General features: G+C 39.8%; 1 protein-coding gene across 1 annotated transcript in view; it reads right to left on the reverse strand.

The window, feature by feature from the left end:
• Window positions 1-14,385, reverse strand: part of ptpn9a (protein tyrosine phosphatase non-receptor type 9a) — an 81,698-nt gene that overhangs the window by 22,296 nt on the left and 45,017 nt on the right. The window contains exons 5-6 of the mRNA XM_034175977.1: window positions 11,998-12,103; window positions 7,850-7,960 (exon numbers count right to left, since the gene is read on the reverse strand). Of these exons, the coding sequence (XP_034031868.1) occupies window positions 7,850-7,960; window positions 11,998-12,103 (217 nt within the window). The remainder of the gene's footprint in view (window positions 1-7,849; window positions 7,961-11,997; window positions 12,104-14,385) is intronic.

The following is a 14,385-nucleotide window of genomic DNA, read 5'->3' on the forward strand; positions in this document are numbered from 1 at the left end:
TGTCATGTCTGAAGTTTTATAAAGTGAAAATATCAGATATGTTTTAGTTTTAAAGTAATGTGGTCATTTTTAAGGTTTTAGTGTGGATATATGATGTGCCCAGCAGTGCATTATGGGTAGGATAGGGTAATCTCAGTACGTTCACGACATGAGAAATGCATTTGAAACACTCTGATCAGGCTCTACGTACAACAGCATTAAACTCTAGTGCCTAAAACTCTCGTGAATACATTTTCTGGGTTTACAGACGTTATTGTGTCTGCATTTATTAAATTCCACGCATCTTAAATGTAGCAGACACGGATTATCTGGAATTTTGTTTTGGCAAGTTTCCAAGGTCTCTACTGCCATCTACTGGCCAGTAGTGTTCATGGCAGTATTGGCCCTAAAGCTGGGCTGATATATTTTCAATCACTGTACTGGGCGACAGCTCAAACCGTACCGCAGAACAGCACAGTGTAAAAGTTCAGAGAGCACGATTTATGTTCTCACACACATTGTACGTTCAAAAACCACACGTCGGACTCATGTTTCCAGAAGCAAAACGTAAACAGAAGTTTTTTTTTTCCCCAAACTTAATTCACAAAAACTCTTGATGGTAGGTACGTAACCCGGGAGAGGTCACTTAAAGTGATATTTTTTTTTCTGGCCATGATAATTTGTGTGCACGTTTTCCTTTAATTGAGCCCACGAATTAATAAAACGTGCTCTCAAATCAATAAAACGTGCACACGTTTTCCTGGCCATGATAATTCGTGCGCACGTTTTCCTTTAATTGAGCCCTCGAATTAATAAAACATGCGCATGTTTTCCTTTCGTTCAAAATGAACTTCATAATATGACCTAAAATGTCATCCTCACGATGGGGAGATGCTTCGCCCTCAGCATCCTTTTTAATGTGCTTAAACTCCAGACGATGTCATGCTGGGCAGCTGGAGTTCTCCATATGTCCTTGTGCGCTCAAACCATGATGATACACTCTGACCACATCCATTTCTAATGGGGAAATGTATTACACTGTCTGCTGGTTTGTTGGATAATAGCCAACATTTATGTGTCAAGACAATATTGAGTGCATGTTTTACAAATTGTGGCCACGTTTAAGTAGATCGTGCCCTTGTTTTACTCCAACGATGCTTAAAACGTGCGCACAATATGATAAAACGTGCACATTCTCTCCACATGCAAAACATTTTGCGATGACACTTCCAGGGCTCCGTAATAATGCCTGTTTTTACAAATAAAAAAATGGAATATTTTACAAAAGCACATTTATCTGTAAACACCAACACACGACACACGTCACATTAACGTGTTGGTTTACATAATGCATGACTCAACCAATCAGTGTTTAGCAGAGGCACATTTTACCCAGAATCCTTTGCGATCTGTCTGTTACAAAACTTCAGAATTAGTGCATTATATCAGTATTCATTTTATTTATACACCAAACCATAACTCAGCACTGCTTTATTTTCCAAGACCTCCGCCTGCCCGGAGTGTTGTGATTAGGTAGAGAGCTGGGCTTTGCGGCTGCTCTCAGCTTGCATCTGTGCTGGAAACCATCTAGTAAACAAGAGCTTCCAGCAGGGGGCAAGATGTTCAAAGACAGAAGTGCTGGCTCATTGTTTGGGTCTGTTGTCGCTTTTGATGCTACCAGAAGCGATCGTGGTGTTAAAACTCAAATTCAGTTTGTTAGTAGTTGCAAATGTACCAGAGACAATACTGGAATTTATTGGTTATTAGTAATCTGTAACTTCCGATACATTTTTGGGTGATTTATCATTTTATCTTTATCAAAGATAACTTTTCAGTTATCTGATTAGCTGTTATCGAAGTTAATTTTTTGGTTATCTGTGCTCACCACTGCCAACGCCACCATTATATAATCGTCAAAGAGTGCAATTTAAATAAATGAATAATCACGGACTGCACTGGGTGCATGCTGCCATCATCTGTGTGCACCGCCATTAAAAAGCTTTTTTCCCCTCCATCAGATGTTGAACACTTTTATACGTTTTGTGAAGAATGGTGAAATATCCCTGCAGAGTTTTTTTTTTTTTTTTTTTTTGCCTTAAAAAAATTAAGGAAAAATGATCACAGTTCTGGACTTTTTTTTTTTCCTCTCTCCCTTTCTGTCCTAAATGTTTCTGCTCTGTGTACGAGTCAAACACATGGTTTTTAAGTTTTCTCAAGGATGCACGCTGCTGTAAAAGTCATTTACATGTGGAGATGAGAGTTAAGCTCGACTGAAATCAAGTCTAAAATGTGCCTGAACCACTGCGTTTTTAACGCTAAAACAGTTTGCTCATTAAATAAAAGCTCTTTGACACCTGAATGAATGTTAAACAGTCACACATTTGTTACAATGTAGAGGGGGGACAAAAAAAAAAAAAAAAAAAAAAAAAAGGACAAAAACAAAATTGCGATTCAGGAGCAGATTTGAAAATTAAGAAGCCAGATGTAAGTATTGCTCACAATAAGATCATTATTAAAGGGGTCATATTGTGGAAAACCAGTCTTTATTTTCTACATTTTATTGTGTTTGAGGTTTAATGTTAAATATCTACAAAGCCCCAAAATTCTGTGTTTTCTCAGACATTCTCCAGCTACAAACCTTATGCATGACAACTTTTTTCAGACCTCTGTGACATATGTAACACAAACACCCCCAAATGCTTGAATTTGACTTTAGATTATTAAAAGATCATCCATTAAACAACCCAGAATGACCCATCTATGTCAGAATCCAATAAAAAAATTTTTTTGATGAGCAAAGTGAAGATTTCTACATCACAGCAATGTCACGACTTTAATGAACTGATTTGCTAAAAAAAATAAAAAAATAAATAAAAAAAGAAGCAGCATCTTTGATAACTAGGAAAATAAAGACCAGTCCACTGCTTTTGGACATCACCACTTTCATAATAAGTTGAAATGAATTAAAATCTGCTTTTGCAGTTACTGAAATACATCACATTAACCATGTAAGAATTACAGCCATTTACAGAACTATGCACAGTTTCTCCCATTACAGCTACAGAAGTCTGCAACTCCTTCAGAGTTGTCTGGATGTCTTGGTGGCTTCCCTCACTTGTCTCCTTCATATATATTCACTCAGTTTTTGAGAACTGCCTATTTGCGACAGAAAACCATATTGTATGTATTAATGACCAAGACAAGTGAAATCCAAGACATTCACTGACATGGAAATGTTCATGTACTCATTCCCTGACTTGTATGAAGAAAATTGTCTATAAAAGTGGAGCACTGCATTAACAACAAGAGCAATCAGATTTCTGACATCCGCCAAGGGTTGATGAGGACTCAGAATAATAGATATGTGATTCACATCATGACCCGGGCTTTACCTGGATCTGGATTCCACAACACAATGCAGTAATTGCATACGGATCCAGAACGGTCCAACTGCTCAAGATGTTGCAATCTGAAGTTTAATTCACAAGCTCAAATAAAAGAGTGTCTTCCTGATCTTAGTTTTACATTGTAACGTCTTATCCGTGAAGTAGTTTTGACGTAATCCTTAAAAAGTCTACAAAATGACATCCGGTGTCGCTGACTGAATGCCCCCCCCCCCCCTAAAAAAAAAAAAAAAAAAAAAAAAAAAATCGGTCCAACCTGCCTTCACTGTGCATGCGTCATTTCTGAGCACCAGCAGCGATTCACTGATAATCACCTTGTTTCTGCTTCAAACTGCACTCCAGTCATCATCTATCTCAGCAACAGATATCTGAAGCTTTTATACAACAATCATTCCCACATGAATTCAGTATTACAACCCCTGGCAATAATTATGGAATCACCGGCCTCAGAGGATGTTCATTCAGTTGTTTAATTTTGTAGAAAAAAAGCAGATCACAGACATGACACAAAACTAAAGTCATTTCAAATGGCAACTTTCTGGCTTTAAGAAACACTATAAGAAATAAGGAAAAATAATTGTGGCAGTCAGTAATGGTTACTTTTTTAGACCAAGCAGAGGGAAAAAAATATGGACTCACTCAATTCTGAGGAAAAAATTATGGAATCATGAAAAACAAAAGAACGCTCCAACACATCACTAGTATTTTGTTGCACCACCTCTGGCTTTTATAACAGCTTGCAGTCTCTGAGGCATGGACTTAATGAGTGACAAACAGTACTCTTCATCAATCTGGCTCCAACTTTCTCTGATTGCTGTTGCCAGATCAGGTTTGCAGGTTGGAGCCTTGTCATGGACCATTTTCTTCAACTTCCACCAAAGATTTTCAACTGGATTAAGATCCGGACTATTTGCAGGCCATGACATTGACCCTATGTGTCTTTTTGCAAAGAATGTTTTCAGTTTTTGCTCTATGGCAAGATGCATCTTGAAAAATGATTTCATCATCCCCAAACATCCTTCCAATTGATGGGATAAGAAAAGTGTCCAAAATATCAACGTAAACTTGTGCATTTATTGATGATGTAATGACAGCCATCTCCCCAGTGCCTTTACAATGACATGCAGCCCCATATCATCAATGACTGTGGAAATTTACATGTTCTCTTCAGGCAGTCATCTTTATAAATCTCACTGGAACGGCACCAAACAAAAGTTCCAGCATCATCACCTTGCCCAATGTAGATTTGAGATTCATCACTGAATATGACTTTCATCCATTCATCCACAGTCCACGATTGCTTTTCCTTAGCCCATTGTAACCTTGTTTTTTTCTGTTTAGGTGTTAATGATGGCTTTCGTTTAGCTTTTCTGTATGTAAATCCCATTTCCTTTAGGCGGTTTCTTACAGTTCGGTCACAGACGACTCCAGTTTCCTCCCATTTGTTCCTCATTTGTTTTGTTGTGCATTTTTGATTTTTGAGTCATATTGCTTTAAGTTTTCTGTCTTGACGCTTTGATGCCTTCCTTGGTCTACCAGTATGTTTACCTTTAACAACCTTCCCATGTTGTTTGTATTTGGTCCAGAGTTTAGACACAACTGACTGAACAACCAACATCTTTTGCAACATTGCGTGATGATTTACCCTCTTTTAAGAGTTTGATAATCCTCTCCTTTGTTTCAATTGGCATCTCTTGTGTTGGAGCCATGATTCATGTCAGTCCACTTGGTGCAACAGCTCTCCAAGGTGTGATCACTCCTTTTTAGATGCAGACTAACGAGCAGATCTGATATGATGCAGGTGTTAGTTTTGGGGATGAAAATTTACAGGGTGATTCCATAATTTATTCCTCAGAATTGAGTGATTCCATATTTTTTCCCTCTGCTTGGTCTAAAAAAGTAACTGTTACTGACTGCCACAATTTTTTTCCTGATTTCTTATAGTGTTTCTTAAAGCCAGATAGCTGCCATTTGAAATGACTTTAGTTTTGTGTCATGTCTGTGATCTACTTTTTTTCTACAAAATTAAACAACTGAATGAACATCCTCCGAGGCCGGTGATTCCATAATTTTTACCAGGGGTTGTATTTCATAATAAAACATGGGGGACTGATCAGAGCGCCACAGTAGCGCGTCTCAGCCTGACGTCATTTCGGGGCATCAGTAGCGACTCACCGATTATTGCCTCGTTTCTGCTTGATACTGACTTTAGAATTATATACACTGGGGTAAAAAAGTATTTAATCAGTCCCCGATTGTGCAAGTTCTCCTACTTAGAAAGATGAAAGAGGTCTGTAATTTTCAACATAGGTACACTTCAACTGTGAGAGACAAAATGAGGAAAAAAAAAAAAAAAAAAATCCAGAAAATCACATGGTAGGATTTTTAAAGAATTTATTTGTAAATTATGGTAGAAAATAAGTATTTGGTCAATAACAAACAAGCAAGATTTCTGGCTCTCACAGACCTGTAACTTCTTTAAGAAGCTCTTCTGTCCTCCACCTGTTACCTGTATTAATGGCATCTGTTGGAACTCAGCTGTATAAAAGACACCTGTCCACAGCCTCAAACAGTCAGACTCCAAACTCAACCGTGGCCAAGACCAAAGAGCTGTCAAAGGACACCAGGAAGAAAATTGTAGATGTACACCAGGCTGGGAAGAGTGAGTCTACAATAGTCAAGCAGGTTGGCGTGAATACATCAACTGAGGGAGCAATTGTAAGAAAATGGAAGACATACAAGACCATTGATTAATCTCCCTCGATCTGGGGCTCCACGCAAGATCTCATCCCGTGGGGTCAAAATGATCATGAGAATGGTGAACAAAAATCCCAGAACTACAAGGAGGGACCTGATGAATGACCTGCAGAGAGCTGGGACCAAAGTAACAAAGGCTACAGACTACGCAGAGAGGGACTGAAATCCTACAGTGCCAGGCGTGTCCCCCTGCTTAAGCCAGTACGTGTCCAGGCCCGTCTGAAGTTTGCCAGAGAGCATGTGGATGATCCAGAAAAGGATTGGGAAAATATCCTGTGGTCCACTAAACCAAAATAGAACTTTTTGGTAAAAACTCATCTAGTCATGTTTGGAGGAAGAAGAATGCTAAGTTGCATTCCAAGAACACCATACCTACTGCGAAGTATGGGGGTGGAAACATCATGCTTTGGGGCTATTTTTCTGCAAAGGGGACAGGACGACTGATCCGTGTTAAGAGAAGAATGAACGTAGCCGTGCATCGTGAGATTTTAAGCCAAAACCTCCTTCCATCAGTGAGGGCATTGAAGATGCAACGTGGCTGGGTCTTCCAGCATGACAATGATCCCAAACACACTGCTTGGGGAATGAAGGAGTGGCTTCGTAAAAAGTATTTCAAGGTCCTGGAGTGGTCTAGCCAGTCTCCAGACCTCAATCTCAGAGAATCTGTGGAGGGAGTTGAAAGTCCGTGTTGCCCAGCGACAGCCCCAAAACATCACTGCTTTAGAGGAGATCTGCATGGAAGAATGGGCCAAAATTCCAGCTACAGTGTGTGCAAACCTGGTGAAGACTTACAGGAAACGTTTGACCTCTGTCATTGCCAACAAAGATTATGTTACATAGTATTGAGTTAAACTTGTTATTGACCAAATACTTATTTTCCACCATAATTTACAAATAAATTCTTTAAAAATCCTACAATATGATTTTCTGGATTTTTTTCTCATTTTGTCTCATAATTGAAGTGTACCTACAGTATGTTGAAAATTACAGACCTCTCTCATCTTTCCAAGTAGGAGAACTTGCACAATCAGGGACTGACTAATACTTTTTTGCCCCACTGTAAGAGGTTTTAATTTGTCATCTGATGGTTAATAATCACATTATTCCCTTTGAAAGCTTTGGGTGTAGAGAGTCACACTCAGATATGCTGCTGTGGTTCCAAATGACGCATGCACAGTGAAAGCAGGGTGGGCCAATTTTTAGAGGGGTCCGTTCAGTTGGCGACACCAGATCACCTCCAAAATTTAATGGAGTCTTCCAAAGCCTAACACCAATGTGTGGTGAAAATCCATAGAGTAGTTTTGACGTAATCTTCAAAATCCATCAAAGTGAAGCCTACAAATTGAAATCCGGATCCGGATCGCCTTCAAAATTCAATGGAGTGTTCCATGGCCTAATCTGTGGTGAAAATTTGGTGAGAAGTAGTTTTGACATAATCCTGCTAACAGACAGACAAATAAATAAACACCAATGATTTTACTGCGTCCTCGGCGGACATAAGTTTTCTGTATTGTTTACAGGCTCTGAAAAAGGTGGGACTGTAAGTAACTAATGCCTAAATGGTTAATGTGACACTTTTGTTAAATCCCTTGAATTAAAGGGAAAAGTCTAGACTACAAGCAAATCTTATTTGTTTCACTTTAGCACTACTGTGACGGTGTGTGAAGCAAAACTGCATCATAAAGTAAGTGCGGCGGACCTGGACTTACCCTCTCCCTCAGTTTCTCCTTGAGGAGCAGGCTGAGCAGATTATAGGGCACTCTGAACCAAACAGGTGCCCCAACAATCAACACCTTCTTCAGCCTGGCGGGGAACGCCCCCTAGTGGATAAACACAGCATATATTTTAACAGACGAAAACGTATTCCCTCCACATACTTTTCTCCTTATTTCGAAGGTTATAGGCTGTACTGACTATTTAGTTTTGATGTAGTGTAAGAAATCGACGGACCCTTGAAATGTGATGAGCATAATGCAATTTTTCAGTTATTGTATATTCTCTAAAGGTGAATGTTTAGAAAATAAAATAAAATCTTGGGTCAAATACAATACAAATTTACATAAATATGTATTTGTATAACTACTATCCTGCCCTAGTTCGATATAACTGGGCAAGTCATCGCTCCAGTCAATTTGTAGATCAATACAGTATGTGGGCCAAGTTGCACTCCGTGGATGAAGCCGCATTAGACTTTGTAACGGACTGTAAGTGGCACATAATGAGGCTGTTAAACTCAAATTACTACAGTGTAAACTGACAAGTAAACAAAATAAGCACAACTCTGGTGAGTACAACAGTCATTGTACATGAATTATATCACTTATGCTCGTCAGCCCAGAATAATAAAATTAATTTGACTTGTATGGCACTTTTCACAACTTAAAGTGCTTTACGACACCCATAAAACAAATAATGCACAGTCAATGGATACATAATACTCCATGAATAAGAATAACATTCAACATCTATATTGCAATAGTATGCAAATAAGAAAGGGCACCAATCAAATCACTAATCAAAAATCACATCAAGAATTTAACCCCCTCACTGCACCGAATCACCCAGTCACCAAGAGATGGTGTTAAATGACGAGTGTACACCGATACGTCTGTATCGGTGTACACTCATCTTAAACTTCTCCTGGTTCAGCAATACAAAAAGTAGACCGCATCCAACTTTTCCACTGCAGCCACACAAGTTTCCAGACAAGTTTCGTACAAGGTAAGGCACATTACATACAACAGGCACATGCATCTTCAGCATAACTGAAAATTAATGCCATAGCTATATAATGTGTATGAACAAGAGGCGCTACATATAGAGAAAATAACGGTGCAACTACAACTGACTTGAGGTACCCCATATTTCACCTTACAAAATGCAGAAACAATGTAAAAAAGAAAACAATGCAATCAACCCAACAGGTAAAAGCTCAATCATTACTGTACTTTACCAGAGGCACCAGTATTGCTAGAGTTCACTACTTTAGCAATTGAAGTTTATTTCAAATAGTATACAAATAATGAATGTTTATGAGTGCAATGGTTCGAATATTTCATGAGGTGTAATTCACCGAATTAAATATTCGTTCCATTGAAAGAATGGAAAAACGTTCATTATTTGTTTTATATAATGGTGAAAATAGATCCTTGTCATCTGATATTTTATGAATTTATAAACAGAAAAGAGTGTTACATTTTGGTGCTCGTCACTGGTGCTTAACAGTCCAACATGAACGAATGAATGAACTTATTCAGCACACACAATCCAAAACAACAAAAAAAACTTACAACGAAGAAAGAAAATGGATCAACAATGCATCCGTGTGCCTGAAATGGTATAGGCAGAAGCAAAGCTTATTAACCAAAAATAAAATTATGTGTGGAATTGGGGGGAGTAAAAAACCCATCTATTCCCACTCTCAACGACTTCAAACTCTTCAGCTTAAAGGAGGACACAATCTGAATGCTACCAAACAAATTTACATTTATAATTGGTAACACACAAAACTCAGCCTTCTTCAGCAAATACATATCTTGAAAACATCATGTCTTTATATTGATTTTTAAACTGATTGATATTTAGACATTGTTTGAGCTTAAATAGGAACTTTAAATAGGAGTTCAAAATTGTTCTCAGTCAACCTGCAAAAAAACAATTCTGATGATTTACTGTAGTCTGATGCCGTGCACTGACTTCGTGTACAGACTGCTACCTGCTTTCCTCACTCCAGTGAAAAATCATGTCAGAAATTTGTCCAGCTTTTCATCCTAACAGCTCTTCATGCCTCCAGCCGGCTTACGGTGTGGTGGATTTGTTTTTTTTTTATGTTAGAAGAATTAGCAGCATCGATTAGCTCCTTCAAATTGTCGTCCACCAACAGAACAAACGTTGCTATGTTTAGCTAAATGCCGCCCCCGGTAGTATGAGCATGCGCGTTGGTCGGGGCATGCAATAGCGCATTTCATATAGTACCAAAATTGCACGCTAAAAAGAACTATTGCACGGTAAATGAAACACAAAGGCAAATGGCACGAATAACCATGTCACATGACAAACAACCCACAAATCAAATGACAAGGATCCCCTCAGCCACATAATATGCCCTGAATACTGACTGTAGAGGTTCAAATAGTTTTTTTTTTATTCTAGTGCTCTTTTATGTTTTGTCTTTTTATTGTGTTTTTATTTATTTATTTTATTCAACTGTTTCTCTGTTTTTGATACTGTGTTGTGTAAAGCACCTTAAGGCAATCTCATCATGAGTTGGCGTTATAGAAATTAATAAATTTAAAAATTTTCAATGAATACTGCATGTAAGAATTTGAGTAGAGAAGAACTTATCAAACTTTTTCGATTAAAAAAAATTATAAGTTAATAACAGGTGTATAATTTACCAGTACCTCCAAACTAGTCCTGGTCCAAACTAGGTTTTTAAGGTGACAGCTCACATCTCAAGCAATCGTGGACTGTGGATGAAAGTCATATTCAGTGATAAATCTCGAATCTGCATTGGGCAAGGTGATGATACTGGAACTTTTGTTTGGTGCCGTTCCAATGAGATTTATAAAGATGACTGCCTGAAGAGAACATGTAAATTTCCACAGTCATTGATGATATGGGGCTGCATGTCAGGTAAAGGCACTGGGGAGATGGCTGTCATTACATCATCAATAAATGCACAAGTTTACGTTGATATTTTGGACACTTCTTATCCCATCAATTGAAAGGATGTTTGGGGATGATGAAATCATTTTTCAAGATGATAATGCATCTTGCCATAGAGCAAAAACTGTGAAAACATTCCTTGCAAAAAGACACATAGGGTCAATGTCATGGCCTGCAAATAGTCCGGATCTTAATCCAATTGAAAATCTTTGGTGGAAGTTGAAGAAAATGGTCCATGACAAGGCTCCAACCTGCAAAGCTGATCTGACAACAGCAATCAGAGAAAGTTGGAGCCAGATTGATGAAGAGTATTGTTTGTCACTCATTAAGTCCATGCCTCAGAGACTGCAAGCTGTTATAGAAGCCAGAGGTGGTGCAACAAAATATTAGTGATGTGTTGGAGCGTTCTTTTGTTTTTCATGATTCCATAATTTTTTCCTCAGAATTGAGTGATTCCATATTTTTTCCCTCTGCTTGGTCTAAAAAAGTAACGTTACTGACTGCCACAATTTTTTTCCCCTGATTTCTTATAGTGTTTCTTAAAGCCAGAAAGTTGCCATTTGAAATGACTTTAGTTTTGTGTCATGTCTGTGATCTGCTTTTTTTCTACAAAATTAAACAACTGAATGAACATCCTCCGAGGCCAGTGATTCCATAATTTTTGCCAGTGGTTGTACAATGGACAGAAAAGCAATATTACAAAAGTATTATGCATCACCAACGGTAACAGAATTACAATGACAGCAAACCTGCCAATGTTAGCTCACCATGAACAATGTGCTGGTTGTAATTCAGCTACCATAGACTTGCCCAAAAGCAAATTGCTGCTTGTATCATCTCTAGTTTTAAGAAGGTGTTCATAGTGAAGGGAGGAGGGGCAGGAGCCAAAACATATTCTTTGATTGAATATAGGTTGAGTTCTGAAATAAAAACACACCTCTTGTTATAATAAAGTCTATTTAAAAGCACACTGCAATCCTCTATAAGCATCTCCGACCTTCAACGTGAAGCGTAATTTGTGCCTACATGAACAACAGAACTCACAATAAGAGTTGAGTCTGAGGTAGCTGTCTGGTTATGCCACCAACCAAAATTGAATGTGTTTACACCCCAACATTAACTCCTGCAGCTTGACATGGTGTGTCTGACAGCATCATTCATCTCATTACATGCATTTTGCCATTTTAACCTTAAGCAAGTTGAGGATCTTTTTGCTCAGGTCCAGCTCAAAGTTCGTGTAGTTGGAGCCTGCCATGTCATAGATGAAAACCAGGCCATTTCTTTGAGTCTCAAAGCTGTGAAAATAAGGGGAAAACACGTTTTAGATACCTTAAAAACAGGGTGGTAACTCATACGGACACTTTCCACCCAAACAGCAAAACATTTTTAAGGTTTAGCAAATACAGATGGACTGACGTGGAAGAAAGAAAACTAGAAAGAAGTGAAAAATAAAAATTTTAAATCAGGGATGAGATACTTTCCTTTAGGGCCCCTTCACACATAATACAAATGAAGCGAAATGGCGCACAAAGGAGGATTCAAATCGCACGCTTGAAAAATCGGAGTCGCACTCGAACGCCTCGTACAGCAGTTGCTACATCCATTCGGGCATAGCATATTTGCGTGCCTCTAGCGCCGGAAACCCATTCGAACGGCAGACAAGATGAGGTCGCATTGTCATCCGATTGTGCTTTCAAGATTTGCACAGCATGTCGAACACAGGTTAGACATATTGTGCCGTGGCCAAATGGCGCAATCGAGGCAGCTTTCACACCAGCGGCCGAATGACTGCGATTGGTGTGCGAGTGCCCATTTGTCCCACTCTCGGCTAGAGTCCAGGTGCCTCCCATGAACATCCAACACCACTCACGGGGCACTTAGAAAATGTAGGGCCATTCGTGCAGCCAGCACGAAAGTAGAGAGTAGGTGCCCTTTCGACTTGGCTGCACGAATGGCCCCACAATTTCTAGGTACCCCGTGAGTGTGCCGCTACAGCGCAACACAAATGGCGTACGAGTCTGCCCCCCCCCCCCCCCACCACCACCACCAAGCAACACAAATGGCATGCGAGTGTGCAGTGTCACCCCCTCCCTCCCCACACTACAAGCCTATAGTCCTGTCATGTCCATGATGGAACAGCTGACAGCTGTGAAACACTATGGCATATCCAGCATGTCCCGCTGGAGGTAGATTCACCGGCCAGCAGCAATCCCACACCACAACAGAGATAAAAATAAAAACCCAGCCCAGCTGTGTGTCACAATGCCAGCACGCCATCCAACCGGACAGGCACGTCACATGACACGTGATCGCAATGTCCACATGGTCTGTCATGTGACAGCCTGACTGATAACCTCACAGAAAAGTCAGCGCGGGCAGCTCAATTGCCCCACAGCCTGCAGCCATTAGCCCATCTATGTGAGCACGTTTCTGTCCTTGAAAAGTGGGCCTCTCACTTGTCGATGATGTGATGTCCATATTAACTGACATGATCACATGCGCACACACCCACTATAGTTATGCATTTGTCAGCGAACCGTGGTTGACATGTAATCATGTCATGGGTTGGATGTCATTCAAACTCAAGCAGGGAGGGAGCTGACCACCGCCCACAGCCAGTGCTGCCTTCCTGAAGCTTGCGCCGCTCCACATGGCAGCTGCCGTGTCAGCGCAACACAAAGCTGGGGAACGCATATTGTCACATGTGCCCCAATCACCCATGTGCAAGGCACGCTGGTGCATGCATTTCTGCAAATGATGATGACGTGAGGAAAAATTAAAACAAACACCACGTGTGACAGTCCATATGACGCGATGTCCTTCGGCACCCTGCATGCTGAACAGATGGACACGCAGAGCTGGCTGAGGTGTTCATGATGTGAGGACATGGCTTCATTCATGTGAATACATTACTTCCTTGTTTACGTCCATGGCCATAGTTCATGTACATAGAGGAACAGGAGGATAATTCTTGTATTGCCCGCTCTTTATAGCAGTAATTAATTTTACCAGGCACTGTTTTGTCATTTCCAACACAGACCGTCAAGTCATCAGCCCTCAATTACACATCATAAGAATAATAAGGACTTTAATAACCCTGATGGAAATAGTTTTGTCAGAGTTCCAAAACAGTAACAGTAAACATTTTTTTTTTCTTTTTGTGTGTGTGTTTTTTTACAGTGAGAACAGAATCATTACCAGTAACGTGATTGTCTTACATTTAAACAGTACATTCATTGTTTCTATGTTCTGTGCTCTCTCATTTTGTCCTTACACATTTTAACTGATTTATGTACATTTGTCCAACATGTGCTCGCTGCTGCGTGAGCGTGATGTGCTATCACACCTCTCACATGCTCGCACTGTGTTTGTGCGCGTGCACGAAACAGTCAAGTCCAAGTTTATTTGCCATTTGCAGTATTAAAACCACATTGGAAAAAGGGATCATTCACACCTGTCTGAGCGTGTGTCCCTCCAGACAGCGGCTGTAATTTTTCACGGTTTGCCAATTTGGATTTTTCTGCCCTTTTCGGCTGGTTTCTGCTTCTTTCACCCAACTTCAGGTTATGTGCGAAGA

Source organism: Thalassophryne amazonica, chromosome 8 (genome assembly GCF_902500255.1).
Source record: "Thalassophryne amazonica chromosome 8, fThaAma1.1, whole genome shotgun sequence".
Classification (NCBI taxonomy): domain Eukaryota; kingdom Metazoa; phylum Chordata; class Actinopteri; order Batrachoidiformes; family Batrachoididae; genus Thalassophryne; species Thalassophryne amazonica.